At 42.8% G+C, this 26,804-nt stretch overlaps 2 protein-coding genes and 1 long non-coding RNA gene across 6 annotated transcripts; 1 reads left to right on the forward strand and 2 right to left on the reverse strand.

Annotated features, from left to right (window-relative positions):
• The first annotated feature begins 3,375 nt into the window (after positions 1-3,375).
• Positions 3,376-17,504, forward strand: LOC309710628 (voltage-gated potassium channel regulatory subunit KCNG4-like). 3 transcript variants are annotated; one of them, XM_082540256.1, is made up of 3 exons: positions 3,376-4,278; positions 8,964-9,803; positions 14,628-17,504. In XM_082540256.1, exons 2-3 carry the CDS (start codon positions 9,045-9,047, stop codon positions 15,462-15,464), a joined length of 1,596 nt encoding a protein of 531 aa, XP_082396382.1. In that variant the 5' UTR covers positions 3,376-4,278; positions 8,964-9,044; the 3' UTR covers positions 15,465-17,504. The 3 variants fall into 3 exon arrangements, with proteins under 3 accessions (XP_082396382.1, XP_082396383.1, XP_082396384.1); XM_082540257.1 differs by lacking the exon at positions 3,376-4,278 and adding an exon at positions 7,439-7,497; XM_082540258.1 differs by lacking the exon at positions 3,376-4,278 and adding an exon at positions 8,010-8,048.
• Positions 17,262-19,184, reverse strand: LOC309710740. 2 transcript variants are annotated; one of them, XR_014277787.1, is made up of 3 exons: positions 18,299-19,184; positions 17,973-18,100; positions 17,262-17,342 (listed from the first exon to the last, which is right to left on the reverse strand). It is a non-coding gene; the product is annotated as an uncharacterized lncRNA (long non-coding RNA). The 2 variants fall into 2 exon arrangements; XR_014277788.1 differs by having other exon boundaries at positions 17,973-18,107.
• A 566-nt stretch (positions 19,185-19,750) lies between these two features.
• Positions 19,751-20,897, reverse strand: LOC309710478 (uncharacterized protein). The gene is made up of 3 exons (XM_082539994.1): positions 20,651-20,897; positions 20,442-20,571; positions 19,751-20,088 (listed from the first exon to the last, which is right to left on the reverse strand). The coding sequence occupies exons 1-3, from the start codon at positions 20,712-20,714 to the stop codon at positions 19,974-19,976; spliced, it is 309 nt and encodes a 102-aa protein (XP_082396120.1). The 5' UTR covers positions 20,715-20,897; the 3' UTR covers positions 19,751-19,973.
• Positions 20,898-26,804: the final 5,907 nt, after the last annotated feature.

Raw genomic sequence — 26,804 nt, forward strand, 5'->3', positions numbered from 1 at the left:
CAGGCATCAGAGTCGGGGTTCTGACCCTCGAGCGAGCGTTTCTCTCATCGTCATCTTTGGATTTATAAAATGAAATTCATTGTTGTCGTAATCACGAGCTTACAGAGAAGAAGCACGGCTGAACTTGGTGCTGACAAACAGACACAATCAGTCATACCATTCGCATAAAAGAACAATAAAAAAGAATAGCTCCTATTTCATCATAAATAAATGGGCAATATTCATAATGATAGCAGCTTTAAGTAGTGGAAAAGATGATATAACAGAGGTTTTTCAGACTGTTGCACTGCACTTACGCGCACTCATGCGCTCGTGACTCGTCAGTCACTTAGTAGCTCTGCCGTAAAACATCAGCTGAAAATGAACATCATGTTTTATTCAGTGAGAATTTAAACTAGTGACCGAGACCATAAGCTCACGAGGAAAGTGTTTCAAATCTGCCTCTTCACAAGCTTCCTTTATACATATGACTTATTTTACTTGAATTTCTTTTCCTCGTCTACAGTTTCGTCTTTTTTATGATGTAACCAGTACTCTGTGTAAAGTGTTACAAAGTAACATGTTACTGTTACGTATAACTGTATTGGATACAGTTACTAGGCAAACAGTTATGTCTTTATGTTCTTTCTTCTGCAGGACGTGGAAGTTTGACCAAAGATGAACCCATATTTATTCCTGCACTCACACTACAATCAGCTGACTTCAGTTTCCGAGGGGGGAAATGAAGGCGTGGTCTGCTGTTTCAGAGGAGCGGAGATATGAACTCTGATTTCTATTGTTCAAGAGGACAAGAAGACAAATTGCAAACAGGACACCGACTCTTAGAAAGCGTCTTCAGAGACAGCAGGCCGACACAAAGCGAAGACGTGTGATGTTAACACTGAGCAGCGAGAGCCTTCAGCATGTAACCAAAGCAGCGATGAGCATCAGACCTGCAGCGCTGTGGCCTCCAGTTCTACAGCAGAACAGCTGTCCAGAGTCAAACAGTAAAAGAAAGTGTGTGTGTGTGTGTGTGTGTGTGTGTGTGTGTGTGTGTGTGTGTGTGTGTGTGTGTGTGTCTTCTTTAGAATAAAGATTTGTGTCAGTGTGTGACCTCACACTTGTATTGCTTGTTATGGCATAATGTAAGAAGTAGGGTAGCTAAATGCTGCGGGGAGGTAATGTCCTGTGGTGGCGACATTTTCTTGACATCATTTATTTGACCTGCTGTTTTTGGACTTTTAGGTTAATTTGAATCTCATTTTAATTATTTAATAATTTGTCTGTTTAGGAAAATCTGTCAAATCAAATATGGAGGGAGCCACCGGGGTGACCCTTGAGAATCTTCAGGAGCTGAAAGCAGCTTAAATGACTGTAAATTGCTTTTCACCATATGCTTTTTGCTTTGTTTTATTACAGTTTTATGATTTTGCTTCTCAGTCATCTGTGAAGCACTTTGAGCTGCAGTCACCTGCATGAAAAGTGAAATACACTCATGATTGACTGATTGATTTTTGTTTCTCCCACAGTCTACATGCGAACACAGGAGTCGCCCCCTGGTGGTCATCAGCAACAATGCAGGTTTATGGGACTTCTGCACCTCACTACAGCTAGCCACATGCCCATCTTTTATATACAGTCTAGGCAGCGTTCAGTTGGACTTTGTTGGGAAAAAACCTCCAAAGGTTTTGTTGAGCTAACAGAGAGGCCCTGACTTTGCTGAACTGCTGCTGTTGTACATGCAGGTTTGTGTGTCTTCTCCCTCCCATGTTTTTACAGCGCACAGCTGCTTGCATACTTGCTCGTGGCTCTTCTGTATAAACTGGATTTTACTGAAAAGCTTTTGTTTAAGTGTAGCGAAAGCCTGATTGTTAACGTTTGTGCAGGCTGGCGTCCAAACGCAGAGAGGATTAATAAAATGGACAGAAGATAAAACACAGAGCCTTAGTGTGTGTGTGTGTGTGTGTGTGTGTGTGTGTGTGTGTGTGTGTCTCACAAACGCAGTCACACACACAGGAAAACACACACTATTATGTCATTGATGATTTGCATTGCTGCTTTACAAGAAGCAGGTGGTTTCAGTCCAGATCTAATAACCAGAGCAACAGGCACTCTGAAGGTGACATGCACGCTGCTATAATGTGACCGCCGTGTAATAAACGATTGGTAGGTTTGAGGAATGAGGCTCCCGATCAGCTGGTTATACGGTTTAAAAGTAAAAGCCAAAAAATAGCTCAAAGCTATTTCTGCCTCACCCCTCTCTTTCACCCTGGGGGGGGGGGGGGGGGGGGGGGGGTCTTTCTCTAATATCTGGTTGAACAGATTGCTCCGGCAACCTTTTGTAGGAGGTGACAGAGCTGTCGCATTGTACACACACACACACACACACACACACACACACACACACACACACACAAACCTGTGGGTTTTCACCACAGGTTTGTGTGTAGGAGCTCTGTCACGGCTGTTTTCAGCAAACTAAAAAGCAACCCTGACTTTAAAACATGATATTTTTACACAGCTTTACTGCAAATTACATCTGGAGGGAACATATTTTCTCTCTTTCTAATATATTTACTGTTGAAGGGACCGAAAGAGTTCACCTAAGCAGGTGGGTGAGGTTGAAAAAAATATACCAGACAGGCTTTTTATCCAGTAGATTAAAGCGCCCCTGGTTTCTTTTAAATTTGTCTTTTATTGACTTCCAACTTTCATTTTCATTTGTTATCTTCAGGTTTAGAAGAAGAACTTAATGTTTCACAGCATTGTTGGTTTGTTTTTTTCCACAAACCATTAAATTAATATATATGTACACACACACACGAGTAACATAAACTGTGTGAGTGCATGTAATCTCTGTGCATTCCCTTTTAGGTCAGATGATGTCATTAAAAAGGTTCAGACAGCACAAACATGGTCCAGAGGTCCAGTTCAGCGACTCCAGTTAGCTGAGGTGAAGCCTTGCAGACAGCTACCAGCTACAGCCACGAATAGGCCACGCCCCTTATAATACTAACAGGTGTTATGAAGGAGGAAATAATCCACACAGAGCAAACAGTTTGTGTATCAGGCTGTAAACATGTTCATTTCTGCTGGAAAGCTTTAACATGGGAGTCTATGGGGACTGACTCGCTGCTGCCTCTGCTGGTCGTTAGAGGAACTGCAGCTTTTCATCATTTGTTTTTTACCACCTGGAACAGGGACTAACTCTGCGTATGTCCCTCCAGGAATAGAAAATAAGAACATAGTCGTCTGTGGTGTCAGTCATCAGGCGTCTAATCAAGCTTTATATCATTTTCTAGAAGGCCTGCAGAACGCATGTACAGTAGGGTCCCGTTGTAGTGCAGCAGCACCAAATTGGAGTCTACAGAGTGTGTACATGAAATTGAATCCACTTGCATGTAGATGTGAGAAGCACAGCTCTGGCTAATAAAGAGGCTGTGCAGTAGACCCGCTGCTCTGATCAGAATGGATGCAGCGCGCTTTCTTTTTTCTCTTGGTTACATCAGACTTACTGTTGCAGCTGAGAGTTTTTGCTGCTTCTGTTCCATCAGTGTTTGTGATTTGTGCCAGAGGGCTGCACGCTCTCATTCTGACCTGTGATGGAGTCACACAGACTTGCTGTAAGTTTAAATCCTGCAGGGTGAATTATCCGGTCCGACCTCAGAGCTGTGGAGCTGTTAGTGACTCAAAAAGATCCTGAAGATTAAATGGTTAAACTTTTACACGCGTCTCTTTCTTTTACCTCTTCGTGTCTCTCACATCAGACAAAACCGCCCCAAACTTCTTCCAGCACATTCAGCCTGTCTGTGTTTTACAGTGCATCGGCGAGAAGGGCTGGAGATGGGAGGGTGTGAGAAGAGGAAGAGGAGGATGGGGGGAGGGGGGAGGAGGACGGTCCTGCTGTCAAACACAGATGAAAATCCAGCGGCAGGTTTCAGGAGGACACCGCCGTTAGGTAATCGCATTTATCGTCTCCTCGGAAGCGGCGGGGGCGGGGGTCAGCGGACACCGAGCGCCGAGCTGCGCACAAAGAAATCCGTTTCATTCCGTTCCCTCCAACTCCGGAGCTGCTGGAGAGGCGACGTGTGCGTGTAGCCCGGTGACGGTGCACGGACACACACCGAGCCCAAACTTCAGACTGGATTCAGAAACTGGAGCCGGAGCAGCGCCTGTGCCTCGTAATTGGCGCAGTTACGCGGACGGTTGTGCGCCAGTCTCAGTGGCCGAGGAGCGTCTTCTAGAGAACATGAACCGGACACGTTAAAGAGCCGAGGCGGCTCGTCTCCGCGCTGAAAGGTGAGTGAATCACACCTGGCCTGTACGGAACTTTGGCCGGGGTGTAGTTCAGGGTCCGTCCCTCATTTCTGTGTCAAGTTCAGGCTGAACTTTAATTTCAAAAATTGAGTTTGAATCTCAGATCTTAAGCGAGAAAGTGGCTCAGCTCGCATTTTAATAAAAAATATGAGCTGACAGCTGGTTTCAGGTCGGAGAGGCTGAGGAAAGCTTTAGACTGTAGCTAAAAGATGGAGGACTCTACAGTCACATCATCCCCTGGTATCTGGCTTCAACATTTTAAACAAAACTTGGACTGCAGCCATGATGTTTTTGATTATCTTATTTACATATAGCTTTTTTTTTAAAAATTACTTTATGTGTTTCTTTCTTTTCTTTGGAGTGCTAGCTAGTTTGGTTCAGGCATCACACAGACACAGATGTCTGGTAATTACTGCTGAGTAAGAATTAAAATCAAACCTAAAAACCAGAGCTCAACCTTCTTGGATGGTCTGTTAGTGCAGTGACTTCACAGCAGCCATATTATTGGTCACATGATGTCAAAATGCTCCAACAGCAAAAAAAAGTGGTCCAGAGGTCCAGTTCAGGTGAAGCTAGCAAACAGCTAGCAGCTACAGCCGCCTGTGTCACCGTCCACCTGTCATTCAAGAAGCCACGCCCCCAATGATGCAAACTTTAAGCCTTAATAAGCTTTAAACAGGTGAGTTATAAAAATGTTCTCCCCTGTACAGGTGCTATGAAGGAGGAAATGATCTTTTGAGACAACACAATTTTTGTAGTTTTGCTTTTAACATGGCCTCACTCCTGAAACCTCTTGTTGATATTAGAGGCGCTACATTAGCACAGCATAAATGAAGACTGGGCTGGAACGCTGAAGGCTTTGAAACATGTTCAGCTTTTGCAGGAGTGTACAGAGGATCTGTTTGCACTCATACTACCATTAAATGTCAGTTTTTCACCAAATTATGTTTTTTAAATAAACCTCCTGTTCATTAGAAACACCCACACACACACCCACACACACACACACACACACACACACACACACACACACACACACACACACACACACACACACACACACTGCACTGTTTTGTAGATTTAACAGTAAACGGATTAAAATGACTTTCTCCCTCCGTCACTCTATACTTAAACAAGTTTTAATGATTTTTCCCAATTTTATATTTCTTAATTATAAAGTATTGAGATTCTCTGCTGTGGCTCCAAATTGAGCTGCGTGCATCCTGCTCACTTTAATAATCCCTGACGTGTGCCTGAAATTGGGATCATAGATCATAGAGAGCAGCATGGCACTCAAACAGAATCTAGGACAGAGCCATCAGCAACACAAACCAGGAAGTGGACTGGCTCTACTCTACCTGATCACAGAGTGCCTTACACACCACGTCTTGCACATCCATTCACACACGCACGGTTTTCCTTTGTGTAACTGCTTTGTGTCTAACAAGAAAGCTTCAGAGGTGGCTGCTTTTGCAGGAACGATGTAGACAAGAGTCCATAAGGGGAGTCAGCATGGGATTTTATTTGAAATTACAACATCATTGTATTTACTTACAAATATTTAAAGGTACATACACTAAAATAAGGAGGTAACAAGTCGGTTTTTAACAGAAAATGAAAGAAATGTGATGTAAATAAACTTTAGTACTGTGTAAGTAATTTAAAGTGGTTTCATTTATTAAGTAATTTAATGGGAATTCTGCAGAAAATCAAAGAATATTCTCTGATCTTGTGTTGTAAACATGGGGTAATTTTTGGGACATTGTATTATTAAACTGTCCTTTTATTTAAACACTATAAATATTTTCCTTTATTAACTTGTATGAAAAAATAAATATCTAAATCTGTAGCACAGCATGCTTACAACATGAAAGGGGAAATTTTGTTTGTTTTGCTTCACAATTACCACAAAATTGATGCAGTACTTAAATGACTCCTCCTTTCCTGTAAACTTAAAATTATTCATGCATTACTTAAATGTACTTACAGCATGACTTACAACTTAAGTGTGGTTCGCTGTCACGAGAAGTGAGGATCTCAGTCTTTTATAGCTCCCACTGAGCGACCTGTCAAACCCACGTTGCTTTCATACGAGCAGATTCTATATTCATCTTGTCGACATCAGGCCGAGGTGAAACTACTTTCTGCTCGAACCTGTAGAGCTGAAAGAGCTTCTTTGGTGATTCTCAGGCATTTTCTACTCTCTGGGTTCGTTCACGCCATCACTGTGTCTCACCGTCGAGTCACACAAATTGAGGCGTAAACTGGTGTGAAGAAACTGTGCAGGGTGTCGAGGCTAAAACGGGGAGTGTTGAGAGCTTCTTCCCCTTTCAGTCAATTTTCTATTTTACTGAAAAAGACACATGAACTAATGTAGACTCATTGATTTGTTCTTTAATGACTGGCATGGAAGAATTATTACAGCTGTATATATTGTCAGATTTGACACCTGAAGCCCAGATAGTTTAATACAGCACATCAGGATCAGTGTCTGATTTATTCAACAAAAAGCTTCATTTTTTTATCGTTGTCCTCGTTGTCTTGTTTCATCAGCAGGTTGGCTCAGCCTCTGGTCTAAATGATCATATAACACGGAAGAGCAGAAAACATATGGAAACTGGATGAGCTGTTCTTATAGGGTTTCAGGGTGAGCACAATTCTTATCTTAGCTACGTCTAGGTAAGCATGGTAATGTAAATGGTAAATGGCCTGTATTTGTATAGCGCTTTTACTTAGTCCCTAAGGACCCAAAGCGCTTTACTCCACAATCAGTCATTCACGAAAACAGAATTTTTTAAAATTTAACTGAGTTAGAAGTTAGCTCGCTAGTTTCCACCTAAACATGATATAGCATGTTCTGACCGAGAGATTTCTGAAACAAATTCAAACGTACAGCTCTGTTATCACTTCCAACATAAATGAAGACAGAAAACTAAACAGCAGTGACGTTTGTAGGGTTACTGAAGTTGGGCTAGCTGCTATATAATGATGTGCTACGTGATCGCTAGCGACACAGCTAGCTTGTTAGCATAGCATAAACACAGTAAAGCTGGAGGATGAACGCTAACTTTATTCCACTCAATAAAAGTTAACGTGAGGGTTCCCGATGGTTAGGGACAAATGCAATCGCATGGCAGGATGCTGTAAAAGGACCAAACTTCAGTCAGGAGAACAACTGAGATAATCCATCCACAATACGAGGTTAGTCATTCATATACTGCTGCATGGGCTGGAGTTACATTGTAAGGTTTTAAACACTGAGCTTTAAATTTAACAGTGGTAATAAAAACTGAGAGAGGCCGACAGTCATCACTGACTGTTTTTAGGGGCTTGTTGAGATTAAAAAGAACAAGATACAAAGCATTAAAACATGTTAAAATCACAACAGCTTTAATAAACAGAGTAGTTTGGACCTGGAAGCAGGGTTCATCACGTCATCACTTAAAAACTGGATAGCTTTGTCTTTTAGCATTAGCCTAGCTGAAAATCCTGCTTTGTATTTGACTTGAGAGTCGACTTTAGGTTTTCAGCTGTTGTTGATCCAAACTCTGCATTCTTTCTAAAGAACAGAAAAAACCTTTAATACTGAATAAAGAAAGAAAACTTTGTCACCCTGCGAACCTCACTCCCGAGTGGAGAATAAACGTTCGGACACAGCAGGTGGGTGGGGTTTTTTTTGACCATATTTGGGATATCCCCTCACCAGCATCATCAAAGAAGCTCCTAGAATAGAAGGAATTGTCTGAATCTGGGTATTTATTTGTACCTACACATTTCATTATTTGAAAATCAGTTTTTATTATGACTGTTCAACACATGCACAGGAGATATGAAAGGAAATAAGAAAAAATAACACAATAAGTTCACTTCAGAATCCATCACCAAATTCATAGCAGACTAATAATGATTGCCACTGAGTCTGACATTCAGTATTTTAGAAGATACTCATCAAATTGGGTGATATTCATGGTCCTGTGCTTCACTGAGGGTTGTTGTTCTCCTGGCAGCGACTGCAGCGATCCGAACTCTTTTTCCTGGCACGCTGATTTGTTTTGATCAGACTCATTACAGAAGATGAGGCTTCGCACAAATATGCGAGAGGCCTCATCTTCTCTCTCCGCGTTTCGGGCTGCTTTGCTGCTGTGGCTCAATATGTCTGTTCAGTGTTGTCTGTGATTAAACACATCAGAAACCGGCGTCCTGCTCACATCCCATTTACTGCTCTTTGTTTCTTGATGGTATCTGACAGGTTATGACAGCGAGAGCTCGCTTTGAAAACTGCAATACTGACTCTGATGTCACGTCAAGCTTCAAGCCAAAACTTCTTAATCATTCTGAATTTGGATGTTTAACACCGATGTAGCAGTTAATTGAATGTGTCAGACAACATTTCCTAATAGTTTTATGTTGTGGGTACGAGTGGGGAACATTAAGGAAGATATTTTAGTCTTCTCTGCAAAAAAGGATGATTGATTTGGAGTAACTTTAAAACATGAACATGAAAAGTCTCGATAAGTGACGTAAAAGGACTTGGATTTGATATCAGTAGGAGGTCTGGGACACTTCCTTCACTACATGTTGGTCCCTATTGAGCCCCTTGGAGCCAAACAAGTTTGAATTAATGGAAGATTTCAACAGACTGAATCTGTCTTTTTGCTTCCCTACAGTTTCAGTGGAGCTTCCGTAAAACTGCGGTCAGTCGGACATAATAAAATCTCATCCATCCCGTCACACATCCAGCTGCCAGCATGCCCATCATCAGCAATGCCAACCACGACTTCAGCACCTACTCCATCAGCAGCGACGACAGCAGCCTCGACCGCTTCTTCACCGAGATCCCGGAGACCGAGACCCTCAAAGGCGTTTACTTCCAGCGCGCCCAGCTGCTGCGCGACCCGAAGGCCTCATACGTGGTCGACCGCACCTTGCAGGTTCTGATCAATGTCGGCGGCAACCGCTACACCTTCCCCTGGAGCACCCTGGAGCAGTTTCCTCAGAGTCGTCTGGGTCGCCTGCGCTTCTGCACCACCCCCGAGGAGATCGCACGACTCTGCGACGACTACGACGAAACCTGCCAGGAGTTCTTCTTCGACCGAAACCCAACAGCCTTTAGGGTCATCCTCAACTTCCTGGCGGCAGGCAAACTGCGTCTGCTCCGGGAGTTATGTGCCGTTTCGCTGCACGACGAGCTCGACTACTGGGGCGTGGACCCCGGACATATGGAGCGCTGCTGCCGCCGTCGCATGATGGCCCGGGTGGAGGAGGTGGCGGAGCGGGAGCGTAAGGAGGAAGAGTGGAGGCAGAAGAGGATGATGCTGAAGAAGAGCAGCACACAGACGGAAAAGGGCTATCGCAGACTGATCGTGGTGCTGCGCGATATGGTGGAGAACCCTCACTCCGGCCTGGCCGGGAAGATGTTTGCCTGCCTCTCCATCGTCATGGTGATGGTCACCGTCATCAGTCTGTGCATCAGCACCATGCCGGACCTCCGAGATGAGGAGACGAAGGTGGGTACAGAGCTTACAGAATTTATAAAACAGCCTGTGGAATCAGTTTGAAATGCATAAAACGTTTTAAATATGGGTTTAAATAAAAAAGAAATTTCTGGGATCGGGCTGAATGTTGAACCTGACGTCTGCATCTGGGGCCACTGTGTCACGGTCCTGGGTCGTTTAACCCAGCGTTTCATTGTATTTTGATATTCATTGTTTATGTTTTGGTTCTTTTAGTCTTCTTTAGCTCCTCGGTTGCCTAGTTATAGTTCTGTGCTCATTTAGACTCCTTGTGTCATCTTCCCCCGTTCCCATAGTTTCCCAAGTTCCCCTTGTTGTTGGGCGTGTCTTACCTGTCATGTTATGTCTGCATGGTTCCTGTTGTCAACTTCAGGTCACATCTGAATCCCATCATGCTTCCTATTTATTTTGAAGGTCTTGTTGTCTTGTTCTATGTGCCTAGTTTACACTTCCCTTGTGGCGTCATTATGATTTGTTTGTGTCAGCTGTTTCCCAGTGTGTGGCCACTTCCCTTGATCTCCCCTTGTTTGTATTTAGTCTGTGTGTTTCCGTTCAGTCAGTGTCAGGTTGTCTGTATGTACCCCCATGTCATCCTAGCCAAGGTTATAGTCATAGTTTAAAGTCATATGTGTGGTATCCACGGAAACCTCTAAATCTCTGCTCAAATCTCAGGTAAACCATTTCTAAAACCACCAAACAAAGCGAAGATGCCAAACAGTTACGCGGTTTTCTGGACTTAAATTTGACCCAGAGCATATTTTCAAAGGTGTTATGTGCTATAAAACACTTTAAAAAATGAGGCAAGGGAAATAAAAAATCTAACTTTTCTATGTTTGAGTCACAGTAACTTTGAAATAGTAACATCTGCAGTACTACTTACACCTCTGATGAAATCTCACAAGTATTCACTTTATTTTGATACCAAGATTGGTTACACAGAATTTATAATTGCAGAGAAATACAATGAATTTCCTTTTTGAACAGGAAACTTAACAGGTTAAACACATGGAAGTGTGTAAGACTTCTTTCTAACGGTCAGCAGCATCACAGACTCACCCAGTTTGTTCCTCTTCACACATTCGGGCTAATTGCAGAGTTCAGCAGTGCACAGCAATGCTAGCTCACACTCTATATAGCACGTAGCACTGTAGCTGCGCTCACCGCTAAACTGGAGTCTGGAAGGGGATTTTTCTGAAATATCTAAATTAAAACATGTAAATATTATTCAGGACTGTAACCACACAGGTGCCAATGAACCAGGAAAGGTTATAGGAAAGAGGAAAACTGGCTAACCAGTAGAGGCCTTTTAAAGGGATTCATGGATGTAAAGAAGGGGTTGGCGTGACAGAGGATGCTGGGATAGGGTGAGATGGAGGCAGGTGATGTGTTTTGGTGATCACTGCAGGGAGCAGGTGACAGAAGAAGAAGTTTGTGTGAATGTGTAAATGTTGTGATGTGTGATCGTGTTGCTACCTCTACAGAGCTGCACATGGCGCATAACTGCTTTCTGTTCCTCACCAAAGAGTCTTTGCATCTAAACTTAACAACTGAAGCTTTCAGATGGTCCAAGAACAGCGTGCACTCCAGCGGTGGTACGGTTTGTGCGCTCGTGTGGACAGTAAACAGTCCTACATGATGATTTTCATGGTACATTGTTAGTTTATGATGACTGCTTTGTTGGAGGACTTCTTGTAAAAAAGATGATCTAATGCAGAAAATGGTGCTGAAGAGGAGACCTGGTGATGCTGGTTAGAGCCGGTTGTTGCTATAAAGCTCTTGTTTACTTCCTGACTTACAGTTTTATGTGTTGCAGAGATGAAAACATCATTTCTGCTGTAGTTGGCTCTCTGGGTCGTTCCCCTCAGTGGCGGAGCCGTTAGCGAAGGATGATTTTTAGCTGGAAATTTAATGAAAGTAATGAAAACTTCACAGAGCAGACTGTGTGTTGACTGAGAAACATTTCCACCACAACACTAAATATTTCATCCTATTAACGTCGGCTCACGTAGCTGTGATGCAAAGTGGGGCTGATTGTGATTAACTGACAGGTAAACTGATGCCGACAGAGCTGCAGATTTTGTTCTCTCTCACTGTGATATTTACAGACAGAAGTTTCTAGAAAAAACAAGAAAGCTCGCAGTGATAAACACGCTGCACGGTACCTGCACCCAGCAGCAGACAGGAGAGTGGAGATGTGACTACAGATGAACGTGCGATGTGTGGGCTGGATGTGTAAAAGCAGCTCTTAGCTAACACATTAATCACATCACAGTAATATAACAGTATTTACATGTACATGTACAGTCTAACTGCACATTTGATCCCTGAGATATTTTAATATAAGAAAAAGAACAGATGCAACAGTTTATCCCACAGTTTCAGTGATACAGAAACGCTGATTTAATTTGAAATTTTTATAAATAATTGTTTGTGCAGAAAATCCAGTGATTCTAAGACTTATATATATATATATTTTACTATGACCCTACTGTAAAAATATACATTTGGATGGCAGATAATTAAAAAAGCTTTCCTGATATATCGTTTATCTATTAGTTGTTTGTTTTGGTGTGTTCTGAATGGCCATGGAGATTTTTTTTATCAGTAGGAAAAGCTGTAAAACTTATGAAAAGCTTAAAGTGGAACATTTTTGTCCTTTACATTTTCCAAATTCATCCAGTGGTCCTGATTCTGGCCCCTGGGCCTTATGTTTGCCAACCCAACTCAGTATGAGACAAAGGCATCCACAGAAAAGTCCAAGAATACAGATATGGAGAATAAATCCTCTGTAATTACAAATAGGTGCGGTTATAAATCAGTGTAACTTCAGTGATGGAAAGAGCGATGACAGTAAAAAGACAAATTAAAGCACATTAATGGGGCTCAGGCGTGGATTGAAAAGCAGCTTCTGTCAGCGTGACTGTTTGCTGGTTGTTTTCTGCCGGCGGTCTGAGGTAAGATAAGATAAGATAAGATAAGATAAGATAAGATAACCTTTATTAGTCCCACACGTGGGAAATTTGTTTTGTCACAGCAGGAAGTGGACAGTGCAAAAGTTGAGGCAAAAATTAGAATACAATAAGAATAAATACAGTACACAACTGTACAGAATAGAATAAAATAAAATACTATATACAGTAGAATAAAATAAAATAAATATACAATAAGATAAAAATAGAATACAAATACAAATACTATATACAACTGAGTAAAAATACAACGATGACAGAAAGGATTATTGCACTTAGTATTATTGCATATGTATGGATGTGTGTGCTTGATCAGTTAAAGTCTTTATTATGGAGTCTGACAGCAGTGGGGAGGAAAGACCTGCGAAATCTCTCCGTCCCACACCGTGGGTGCCGCAGTCTCCCACTGGAGACTAACCAAAGGAGACAGCGTGCAGAGCTGACTGCTGTTGTCAGTGTAAAGAGTCTGAATTTGGCTTTTGTGAGCTGGAGACAATAAATCGATTCCTCCCGAACGTTTTTGCAGTCGGTCGGACTAATCGAGCCGACAGAAAATCAAAGTGTGGACCTGAGCGCTAAAAGAAGCTGAAAGTTCTGAATCTGGCCGACCTGTAAGGTGGATGGTGCTGCTGCAGAGATAATCGTGCTAACGCTAGCTTACAGAAAATGCAGTGTTTTCATTTAATGTTAATTATCAGGAGTCATGGTTTGAGAAAAAAATAAGATCTGACGAATTTGCTTTTCAAAAACAAAATTTCACCTTATATCTCTACAACTAATCAGCGCAGGCCAAATTCTAAAGACACCACTCAATGAAATTAGTAAATTAGCATAAAGCACTATGTTGACACAGTTTACAGCAGCCTCATATTTTATCCTTTGACTCCACTAGAGAAGTTTTGTATGATTTACAGATAGAGATAGCCCTTATTTAGCTCCTCCCACTTCCAGGCCACCCTTTAAGACCACTTTCTTTTGATTGGATACTCTCTATGACATCATGTAGAACCAGAAGTAGAAAAAAACTGTGGTAAACTAAGTGATTCCGGTTCACATGGATTACTTGTGCATACACTGTCCTCGTTATCTGGTCATGTTTGTTATGCACATCATGGCTGGAACAGGATAGAAGAAGATCTGATGGCGTAAAACAGGAGAAAGCAGAATGGAAGCAGGAAAATCCTTTTTACTAAGCTTTCACCAAGTAGCAGGCAGAAAGTTCAGGTGAGGTTCACCATCCTTTCCTGAATCTTACCTCCCTCACAAATAATTCACCTGTTTCCAGGAGTAGTATTTTATCAGGGAACACAGAGTTCTAGATTAAAAATATAAATTTTAATGCTTGATGGAAGCTGCCCGACAGCGTCTTCTCGTCAGAAGTCGTTCACCTTATGTGCAGTTAGAAAAGCCCGTGTTCTTCCAGGTTGTAATTTTCACTTTTCTTTTTGTCGCTCTGGTATTTGTGGACAGTTCTTCATTCGGGCGTCTTTCTTTCTCATTTTTTTGTCATTATTCTGTCATCTGTTAAAATCACACTGGAATAAAAATGGATTTTTTCCCTGAGGCGACGCATACTTCTTATTACAACAGACACTTTTCTTTAGCATTCACCTCCAGAGAAATCAATGTAAGTGCTCTGCAGCTTTTAAATGTTTTCCAATTTCTCCCTTTGTGCAGGCAGACGTGGAATTAAAGTGATGGTAAGGAAAACCGAGAGGCCGTTTGCCTTTGGCACGGCGAGAGGCAGCGGGCCTCGCAGGTCACTGTTTTCTGAGGCTATCTGAGCATCAAGTGTGAAATCGATGGAGCGACACTTATATTTGCTCCGTGTTTCTGTCCCCGTCTGCAGGGCGAGTGCTCCCAGAAGTGTCACAACATGTTCGTGGTGGAGTCCATCTGCGTGGCCTGGTTCACCTTGGAGTTTGTGCTCCGATTTATCAACGCCCAGAGCAAGCTGGCCTTCGCTCGCGGCCCGCTCAACATCATCGACGCCGTTGCCATCCTGCCGTACTACGTGTCCCTGGTGGTCGACATCAAAGACGAGTCGCACGAGGATGTCATCATGGGGGCCGGCAGAGGCTACCTGGACAAACTGAGCCTGATCCTTCGCCTGCTGCGAGCCCTGCGGATCCTCTACGTGATGCGGCTGGCTCGCCACTCTCTGGGCCTGCAGACGCTCGGGGTGACCATGCAGCGCAGCATGAGAGAGTTCGGCCTCCTGCTGCTGTTCGTCTGCGTGGCCGTGACCCTCTTCTCACCACTGGTTCATCTAGCCGAGAGCGAGCTGGCGCCATTTGCCGCCACGCACCCCCACCACAGCTTCAGCAGCATCCCAGCCTCCTACTGGTGGGCCATCATCTCCATGACCACCGTGGGCTACGGCGACATGGTGCCGCGCAGCATCCCCGGACAGATAGTGGCGCTGACGAGTATCCTGAGCGGCATCCTCATCATGGCGTTCCCGGCCACCTCCATCTTCCACACCTTCTCCCGCTCATATCAGGAGCTCAAGCAGGAGTACAAGCGGGTGTGGAAGGAGGAGCGGGACGAGGAAATAGCCGCCGAGTCGGGGAAGAGCTGCTCCAAGGATGATTCTTCACTAGATGAGCTCAAATCCGTGTCGAAGAATGGGAATGATGGGATGAAGTCGAGCAAGACTCCCACGCTTCCGTCTGCAGCGTTCTGATGGAGGTCATGTGACACTTTTGGTTCATTATGTGTTAAAAACTTTCTCCTTCCCGTACATTAAAACTCTGGAGCAATTGTGCGATGAACAAAATAATATTCCGCGCTCTAGATTCATGTTTCCATCAAAGTGTGTCCCCAACTTATCAGGTTGTAGTCGCCTCTTAACTTCCACCAGGTCACTGAGGTTTGTTTACATCAATCTGATCTTGATCCTGATTTTGGCTCCTCCAATAAAAAGGAAATCGAGCGCTCCCTAAATCAGCGTCTGCCCACCTGCCTGCGTGAGCCAATCGCAGCTGTCCCCTGCATTGTGCCGCCGGCTCCACTGATTAACCAAGAAGATGTTATGCAAAGAGTGCAGGAGAGCTGCGTCTGCACCATAAAGCAACACAAATAACCCGAGAACACCCAGAACTGTAGAGTAACAATCACCCAACATCAGCTCAGACGTCCATGACAGCGAGGCTGTGCAGCATCCACTCACAGAGAAACACTCAAATCGCATTTCACGTGGTCAAAGATAAGTGCCGACTAACCACGGTGAGTAATGAGAGCTTCAGGAAAATGGTCAGCTTACTGGCAAAACATCTGTTGTTACCTCATGCAGTTGTTTTTCAAAGCAGCAAAACGTCGCTCGTGCAGGAACAACAAACACAGACTTTAGATCTTCCTTCTAGGAGATGAACGAACACTTGATTCATCTGCAGATATTCATTTATAAAGAATAACTACAGGAATGTTGCATTATGTAAAAGTGGAAACAGCACCCTGCTGATTTAAATTTCTGCAAAGTTTTGTGAAAAAATGTTATGAATTTATTTTATTTTGGTGCAAATATTTGTACAGATGTGAAACCATCGAAAAATCCGTGAATGATTGTAACAAATAATCAAAATAACGGCTTAAACCGCGCAGCCGCGCTGAACATTCATCACTTTTTATGGAGTTTTAAAAATTTTAGGGAAAAAACAATACAAAAGGAATATAACATCTTCTGGTTTTTCCTGCAGCTAAAACAAAGTCCGACTGTAACTCTGCACACGTCACTGCTGACCTGGTGGATGTTAGAGGTTCAAGTGTCCTGTTTCCAGCCGTGTTTGTTTTTAATGACGAGCTCGGCGTATGTAAAGTAATCCCTGTGCACCGCTGTGCTCTACACGCTCCGTTTATCACAGGTTTGTCTATCGTTGGCTCTCTGTGATGTCAAGTGGATCTCCTTATATGGTCATCTCCAGTCCACAGCCCTGGCTGTGAGTGCAGAACCACCCCATGCTCAAACCTTTGTGTCTGTGAGCCACTCAGAAGATTGCTTTAAAAGGGGGAGGAGCTATAAGAGTTCAACGCTCAGTAAGATATGAAAGCGTTGTTTGGTATCGTGAGTCAGAGCAAAAGCAGGGAGCTGGAAATGAGTCGTTCCCAAAGCCTTTTCCGAACGTTGAATTCTCCCTTTGTTTTCTGAGGAGCTCCAAACTGTGGTCTTAATAATCTTACTCCTCTCTGTGGCTGCTAGGAGACACTGTGTCTGTAGTAATACACTATTTTTGTACACACACACACACACACACACAGTGCACCAATCCAATTACAGTATGATTGTCTGGAGAGCATCAGTGTAATGGAAGATCACATTTCTTCCTCTTGGTTCTTTCAGTTTTAATCAGATAACTGAAAGAAGATTCTCAGCATCGTCTTTTCTTCCCGTTTGCTTTCGGACTGTGACGCTGACCCGGCTCTCGAGTTTCGGGATGTTGGAGTGTCCTCGAATGGACCATCGGTGCTCGCAGAAGCCGGTGATGAAAACTTCACTGTGATGGATTGCACAGCACAGACGCCGTCACGTCTCAGAGAGGATTTTTCAGAGGGAGTCGATGGCAGCCTGGAGGGAAGAAAGTCATTTAAAAACCAATCAGCGGAGGTGTCGAAGCATTTTTGAGAACCACCAACTCGGTCCTTTAATGTGCACAGAAATTCGTGTCCTTCATTCTTTAACCGCTCACGTCTTTCTGGCATTTTTAAAATAAAATTACACTTGGATTCATTTGCTGTGATGAATGCTTTGGATTGTTTTATTGCACTCGAAGCTCCCGAGCAGTTTTAATGACTACACGACAGAAAAATGTGACTTAAAAAGAGGCCTTAGAGAACGAGATGGTGGGCTGCACTGTATTGAATGGAAGGACTAGTTAGCAATGAGAAAAATGCAACACTGCAGTCAGCAGCGATGAATTACACACTGTGGTAACGACTTCCTGTGGAGCTTTATTATAAAGAAACTAAAACAGTGTTTAAATTCAAAAGTCACCCTCCTTCAGTGACCGGCTAATACCAGAAATGACCGTAAAGCCTGCAGTTCCTCTACCGTCCAGCAGAGGCAGCAGTGAGTCAGTCCCCATAGACTCCCATGTTAAAGCTTTACAGCAGAAACAAACATGTTTACAGCCTGATACACAAACTGTTTCATCTCTATAGATAATTTTCCTAACATAACACCTGTTTTATAACTCACCTGGATTAAAGTTTGTATTATTAGGGGCGTGGCATCACTGACTGACAGGTGGATGGTGACACAGGTGGCTGTAGCTGCTAGCTCTTTGCTAGACTTCACCTCAGCTAACTGGAGTCCCTGAACTGGACCTGTGGACTGAGATGTTATGTATCTGTGTCTGTGTGATCCTCTCGTTCACTCTGCCTTCTTTTCCCAGCTTAAAACAAATCTAGAACATTTAAAAAAATAAATAAAAGTGGAGCCTCCTGATGGCGTCTAAATCTTGGACAGAATTATTCACACCTCTGCTGATAGAAATGTAATGTCAGATCAAATATGGTCCTCACTGTAAGACGGGCAGGCAGACTGATGATGCTGAAATTTGGCAGGAAATCAGCTCCAGATGGCGAATTTCTGTGTTTCCTTTCAGTAAAACAGAAAAGTTTCAGATGAGAAATCTGCAGGGAGTTTATGTTTTTTGCCCTGAATTACATTCATTTGTGCAGCTCATACACATTAAACAGGCTGAAATAAACTGGAGCTGCTGTAACTCTGCCATCACAGCTTCATGCACATTTCTACTCTGAACAAAAACCAAAAGGTCTGACTTTGATGTATCTCATTATTAGATTTTGTCATCAGTTTAAATTCAGCTGCACTTTTCCTCCAAATGATTTGTGCTGGAAGCCGGACGGATCATTTCTGTGTTTGCTGCCTTTGTGTGCATGGCTGTCTTCAGATGTGTCGTCACGCTGACATCTGCTGTTATCGTTCGTGTTCGAGACGCAGATGGAGGCTGTGCGAGAGCCTCTTTCTGTCTCTGCAGAACTTGTTTGACACTTGTTGGCACGACGGCTTCGGTTTAAATTACAAACAATGGGAACATTGAAGTCCAACAGGCACTCGTTCTTCTCTTCTATCACTTCTTGTTTTCCTCCAACCCGCACGGCCTGCTGTCCTCACAGGAGACGAGGCTAACGGCGTGACACTCACGTGTCCTTCACCCCCTGCATCTTCTCCTTCATCATCCTTTGTCCGATATATCCAATATATCCACTCTCCCCCGTCTGCACATGTGCAAACCATCTCAGCCTCGCTCTTCTAACTTTAACTCCAAACCACAAAATATTCTAAACAGCAGCACATGAGCGGTCCTAGGTTTTATGAGCCCCGCCCCCAAACCGTGTACTCCTAGCAACAGTCTCAAGCTTAGATAAATGAGGACGGTTGAATCAGGAAGGGCGTAAATCCATAATATCCAAATCAAACATGCAGATCATCAGCTGCACTAATAATGAAATAAACAAACTGATTGATATTAATAAATAAAGTAGTGGACACCACAGTTTTGACTGTATTGAAAGAGCTGTAGCGGTGCTTTGGCGCACCCTGCTGGTGATATATGAGTTGTATTATATTGGAAGGAATATTTACAGACTGACATATTAAGAATAATGGAATAAGTTCTTAGCTTGAGTTCTTGTGCTTAAAATGTATGCTTTTATTTTGATAGGGGACAGGAAGGGTTTTTTTTAACCTCTCAGTGTCTCTGTATTTGTTTGAATTTTGACTTTGATAATTCTGGATTGAGTCACCGTCTACCTGAGAGGGACAAAGTGGCGCGTCGAGCTTCTGGAGAGCTACAATCGCTGTTTACTGTCTCCACTGAAACGTCTCATAATATTATCTAAGAACAGCACGTATAATGTGACAAGCTTGTGGAACTCCATGACTAACCTTTGTGTGTGAGGAAGACATCCAACTCAGATTCAAACTCCAAAATAAATTGCAGAGAATACTAAAGTTCAAAAGTCTTTTATTCTGAAAGGTTCAGGTGTACTACTTGGTATTATCTCAGTTTAAAAAAACAACAAAACACATGAAAGGTTTAAATAATTCAGTTTTCTTTGAAATCATCAGAAATATTGGGTTTAAGTTCTGTCACAGTTCAAACATGAACATGAGCACCGAGCTGTAAAAATCATTGATGCTTGACGGACACGCCCACAAAGGAACAACGTGTCAAACTTTCGGGGCTCCTGACTGTCGGGATTTCTTCTTAAATTCTTTCAGATGCATCTGCGCGTGTTTCCATTCAGGGTCGAGGCAGAACTTCTTTTTGGTCTCAGTGGTGACTCTGTAAGAAACACACAATGCACACTGTAAGGAACGTGCACAGCACCAGTGATGGGAAGAAGCTGAAAGGCACAAAATACCCGAAAACACGTAAAAATGCTTCATTCAAAATCATTTTAAAAAAGTGGAACGGATGATGAACCCAGTGAGAATGATCACATGAAGCAGATTTACAGGTCTAATGATTTGGAGACCAAAAATGGAGCAAAGAGACTAAAACTAAAGCTGCAGCTGAGCAGCTGATCAGGGAGCCACAGTAACACGAAGTAATTATGCCAGCTGCAAAACTCAAAACTCCAAATTAGATAACATGAATGTTCAACACCTGTCACATGACTTTCTGTGTTTACTCACATGATCGCTTCAAGGTTGCAGCCGCTGGTCATCGTCACGCTCGTCACCTTTGTCACTGGTATGTGGATTTTATTAGTGACGACCTCGCAGCATTCGACACCGTTTATCACCATTTCCATAGCGACTGGCACTGTGGACACACACACAGAGTTAATATGAGTGCAGCTCAGACTCACGGCGCTCAGAGGTCAGAGGTCAGCGGTACTCACTGGCAGAGCTGTGCTTCAGGAAGCAGATGAGTGTCAGGACTGTGAGAGCCAGCAGAGTCTTCATGGTTCCCGACACAGACAGATGTTCTTCTGTTGGAATGTGCAGGGCTGATGTGCTCTGAGCTGCTCGCTGCTCCCTTTATATCCGACGTCCACGTTCATGGCTCAGTGTGTTCTAAGAAGTCACGGTTCCCCTTTGGTTCCACTTCTCTTTTCTCCTTTCTTTAATACAGAGAAACAAAAATCGTTTTTGTGCTGCATTCTCTGAAGAAGTTTAACAGCTTTGATTTTAAAGCCTGAGGTTTATCTGAAAATTACACCCTCAGCAGCTGTGTACACCACAAACCACACAGAGCTTTCTCAGAGTGTCACAGTGACAAAACGTCCACTTAACTTCCATTAGAAGGTCCAAATCCAAATACAGAGTCCGCTTTATTTACCCGCAGTCGTGATCGATGGCAGCGTGACGTGACGATGTTTAATGAAAGCTGCATCGTGGCGTTCAGGATTAAAACACAGTGGAGGTTTCATCCTACATCAGCTGTTTAAATGCTTTCCACACATCAGCTCTCTGCAGGAGCCTCATCATAATCCTCGGGGAAGCCGATCCATCCGCCATGGACTCTGCAGTTCAATGATTTAATGCCACATGAACGTCTTTCTTCTTCTTTCTTTTCTAATGTAAACATCTATCTGCTTTCTTTACTGCTATTCCAGGTCAGGGCTGTAGGGGTGCTACAGCCCAGCCCAGCCAATAGGGAGAGAGGCAGGTACATCCTGAGCAGGTCGCCGTCTGTCACAGGGCTGACTCAGAGACAGACCGCCATTCACACCTATGACCAATCATGAATCACCTGTTAGTCTAATGTGCTGCAGACTGCGGGAAAAAGCCAGAAAGAACCCACATGCAGAAAGGCGAGAGTGATGTAATATCGATGAGAAGAGAAAAAATTTGTAGTAAAACGTAATTAAAGGGGACTTATTTTCATTTTCTGCTCCATATTTTAGTCACGGGACTCTACGGTAGTTTTGCACGATGCAAAGATGAAAATAATCCTCCTTTGTCTGATACAAAGAAGGATTATTCAGAGACTACACCCTCCCATTGCCTGAGTGTGTAGTTCCTGAAATGCACTGCAGCTCTGTCTGGGACCCTCGGAGACAAACTGGGAGCGTTTCACACCTATGTTTAGTCTGCACAAGGTCTTTTATTTTGAAAAATGACAGGCTGCTGTGTGCCATCCCCAAGTCTGACTTCCTGCCCTGCTCATCAGCTCTCTGCAGCTCCACATGCCGTCCTTAAGAAATTAACCTGGAGCTAAATTTAGATCCGGGAGCAGAGGGACACCTCACAGGCGCTTCTGAAAACACATACCATAATTATGAGCTATTAAGCTGCAGGCTCACATAGAATCGTTTGTTAAGAAGGTGTAATTAAAGGAAATACTTCATTAAAGTCTGTTATGTTAATAAGGTTTGTGATTAGAGTTTTGGGGTCAGACCTCATCGATGCTTTGAAAGGACCGATCTGTACAACAGGCACAGAGGACGTCGTCACTGGTTGGCTGCAGTTCTTGCGCCATCAGCGAGGTGTGATTTTGGAACCACTGAACGAGTTTTATGAATGATGTTTCAGTCGGTTCACCCTGAACTATCCCTGAGACTCACAGCACGTAGAGGACGAGTGCAGTCACATAACAATAAATCAAAGTGAAGTGATTGGAACAGCGATGCTAACACTGCGTACAGCACTTTGTCTTTTAATCAAAACAGCATCAGCAAAAATGAATTTCAGACTTAGTGTTGGCAGATGAATGAAGGTGAATTAAAGACAGAACAGAAATACTTTCTGTTTTACTTCCACTTCCTCTTTCTGCTCCCATGAATTATTAATTCTTCTAAACATGTCAAATACGTCACAGTGAAGAAGTTGTGGTTTTACGATAAACTTCTGCTGATTAAGATTTATTTTCTTCTATTTACTGAATTCACTAAAGTTATTTTATGTGTGAGGCAGACCACAGAAAAGCCAGAACGCTGGAAGTGAGCATGCCTCTGTGAGACATGAGAAAACCTTTCGAGTACTTCGATGTTTTGGTCAGAAGTCTTGCTGCAGCGTTTTGAACAGTCTGTAGACGCTTCAAGGGGTTTTTGTTTAAACATGTAAACAGTGAACAGTAGGCCAGTCTTCATTAAATGAATCCATGAATGACATTTTCCAGTTCAGTACGAGATACAATAGGACTTAGTTTGGAAATGTTTCTTAAGTGATAAAAGCAGGACCGAACCAGAGATTTGACAGCCGGGTCAAAGGTTACCCCGAGGTTCCTGATAGATGATTTCACAAATGTTGAAAGAGGACCGAGAGCATTCATCATCTTAGGTACATTCTGTCAGCAGCACATACAAGGACTTCAGGCTTTCCTTCGTTAAGTTGGGGGAAGTTGTCAGCCATCCAAACTTTAACGGATTCTAAGCACTCATTCAAAATCTGCAGCTTAGAAACATCTTGGGGCTTGAAAGAAATGTATAACTGGATATCGTCTGTGTAGCAGTGCTAGCAGATGTCCTCAAAGGAGCTCCAAACATGCTGGAGGGGAAGTAGATATGTTAGGAGTGATAAAGGCCCCAGCACAGAGCCATGTGGCACACCACAGCACAGGGACGTGGAAGACGACCTGTGCTTAGGCTGCGTTCACTCTGCAGGTCTTGATGCTCAATTCTGATTTTTTTGATCAAATCCGATTTTTTTCTCTGCTTGTTTGCACAACAAATAAAATGCGACAGCAAACGCGCTCTAGTGTGAACGCTCAAAGCGCCGCATGCGCAAAAGAAGACGTCACACACAACGCGCTCTGTTTACACCCAGAGCAACAGTATGTGTGACTGATGGCCTTAATATAAAGACCTCAGACTTTACGTTTCCCAACTTTGCTTTAAGTTATAAAGTTATTGTGTTTTCTACAGTTGGCCTAATAATGATCCTTACTGCTGTTTTAGAGGAAAGCTGCAGATTTCTGTCAGAATCTACAGATTATGCAGTACAAAGAAAATGTTCACGTTTCTCCAACGTTGTCTTCCCAACAGTTTCACTGGATGGACAGGAAGCGTTCATGATGTCTTCTCCAGAGCTGATAATTGGCGTCTGTCTTGTGTCAGTGACGTAGAAGACGGCTGGTAAGAGAAGGGCTAACTTAGGTTGTTTTTAAAGGAGCAAACAGTCAAGTGAGCAGGACGATGCTTTGCGTGAGCTAACTATTGTTACCAGCTCCTGTAATGAACAGGGTAGAAAACGTTCTAAAATAACTTTTTTCTGTTATTTTATTTCACTTCTGAAGTCTGAAGCAGAAACACGTCTGAGTCTAGACACTCGCAGCCTGGGCCGCACTTCCACCAGAAAAAGGACGCTTCTGAGAATCTGTCTTTACACATTTAGGACCTTCAGAAAGAGTTTCACAATAAATGTTTGTCCTTTGGTATTTTTGGCACATCGAGAAAAGGGAAGAAGAGAAAGAAAGCCAGTTTCCTTTTCCTTCCTTTCACCTCTGCTCCTGTTCCTGCAATCCTCGCTGCACACATGCATGTGTTAGCACATGTACTGTATGCACATCAACCCTGATCGAAATTATAACAGCAAACATCCAAAAGAATATAAAGGTATACATTCAACCTTTGACTCAACTGTGACTGAAGTTTGATCTGATCACAGCATCAATTACAGCAGGAAGAAAATTGTGTTATTTACTTTATTTCATTTAAAAAGGCAGAAGTTGCCTGTAAGTTTTAGGTTTCATTTTAAAACATTTTAGTTTGAACCTTTGGGGCCCTACATGGTCAGGCTCTCCAGTACATATGTGACCTGCTGAGACTGCAATCCTCTTCCCGAGCTCTGAGGTCAACAGGTCAGAGAGTGTTGGTGGCCCCACGCGCTCGATTTAAAACTCGTGGTGATCGGGCCTTTCGGGCACCACGGCTGTGCAATTTTCTCCCACTGATTTTACGCTGTACAGACTCCTTTCATTCTTGTAAAAAGCAGCTGAAGACATTTTTATAAAGGCAAGCTTTTAATTAATTTGTTGTTTTTATTTTGTATTTTACTGTTTTACATTGTTATTTGTTGTATTTCCATTATTTTTCATTTTCTTTGTTGTAAAGCACTTTGTGATCTGCAAAAAGCGCTACATAAATAAATTTGACTTACTTACTGAGCTGAGCTTTCAGAAGCCTCAGTGTTTCCTAAACCTGCATCCAGCACAAGGTGTAGTGTCAGGAGGAACATGACGAGTGAAAAGCACACACACACACACACACACACACACACACACACACACACCTGTTTGTACTTTTGGACTTTGAGTCAAAGGTAGACAAAGCCGGCATTTACAGTTTTTTCTGATTGCTTAAGCACATTTTTTGTAACTATTGGCTAATTTTGCAAAACTCTTCACACAAATAAGAAAACCTGTCACCCAATCATCAAAACATTGTAGTTCTCTTGCAAAAGCAAACACAGCTAGATTAACTCTTCACACCTTCGTAAAAATGGTGTTTCCGTATCAAACAGTACACACAAGCCATCATCTACTAAGCACACAATGCGCCAACTGCACACTGATGGTATGAATACAAAACACATCTGGCTTTTGCTTTCTCTGTGCACAAGGTAGGCTATGTCAGTTTGAGCTCATACTTCTGTCATAGATCCATAAGCATAGAGGGATCCAAACTTCAAGTACTGGTGTTTATTCAAACACATCAAAACAAACACAAGTGTTTATTTCCAAGTATAGGATTATTTGCAATCGCCATAATGACTATATGGGTTACTTGGTCTGCAGTGAACATGCTTCCTCTGCCCCAGCATCTGGTCATCTAGCAATTCTGTAAAGTAACAATTTCAGTATTTTTACATCAATGGTATTGGTGTGTTTCTCATTGGCATATGGCAGTGCTACAGATCTTTGTGCGAAGTGACTGTACTCACCGATTCTCATTTCAAGATGTCCTTATGGTGCTTGCTACAGTGTAGCGGCTCGAGTTAGGCTGGACCCGTTGGCCAGCTACCCTCAGGGTCATTCCACGGTTGATTACATGGTCCACTATTGTAGCTCTGATGTCATCAGCAATTCTATTTCCTACTCTTCCTACCCTTCCTCTCCCCCCTCCTCATCCTCCTCTCCCCCCTCCTCGTCTTCCTCTTGCTCCTCCTTGTCCTTGTCGTCCTCTTCATCCTACTTCTTCACCTCCACGTCCTCTTCCTTGGCCTCCTCTACTTCTCACTCTTTCTGCTCCCTCCATTGCACTCCGCACACACAGCTTACCTGTATTATAGTGCTTAGGCTGATTGCAAAGTGAACTAATTATCTAAAAAAAGTTTTCACATGTGAAAGTGTGCCAGACAGTTGGCAAATTAGTGTTAATGATAGCCATACATGTGTATACTTTTGCTAGGAGTGTGTTGGAAATTTGGTAATTGAGTGTTGTGCAGTGAATTGTGCCTACAGTTTTGCAAAGTGTGTGTTACAAAATTGCAAACTGAGTGCAAAGCAGTTTTTGTGCTTTTAGTTTTGCAAACTCAGTGAGTGGTTCTGCTATAAGTCTGAATAGTTTTAGAGATTGTGCTACAGGAATCACAGTTAGGGTTTAAGCATTCAGAAAAAACTGTAAATTTTTGAATTAGTTCTTGGCAACATATGGACGCCATGTTCAGTTCATACCACTAGGTGGCACCAAATGACCGGTCATTAGCATGATTTTAGTAAGACGACAGCTTTAGGTGAACAGTTACCTCTTTGTGTGCAAGCTTATCCCTGCTGTGTGACGGATATTGTTATTTTCCTCCTGATAACCAGCCTATTAATGTCCTCTTTATTATGGACATTTGTTTGTATCTTTGACTTATTTGAGCTACCTTACTAAGTCCTGATGTACAGAGGACATCCTTTGTTGATTTAGAATAGAATAGAATAGAATAGAATAGAATAATCCTTTAATTGTCCCACAAGGGGAAATTTGGTAACAGCAGCCAGAAAGACACATATACAAACAAACAGGACACAGAACAGAAACATACACAATTTTTATATATTTACATTAAGGACAATGGTTACTATATACAGAGTATTGTACAGTCATTAAATTAAATAAAATTAAC

Source organism: Aulonocara stuartgranti (genome assembly GCF_965226115.1).
Source record: "Aulonocara stuartgranti genome assembly, chromosome: 1".
NCBI classification, from domain to species: domain Eukaryota; kingdom Metazoa; phylum Chordata; class Actinopteri; order Cichliformes; family Cichlidae; genus Aulonocara; species Aulonocara stuartgranti.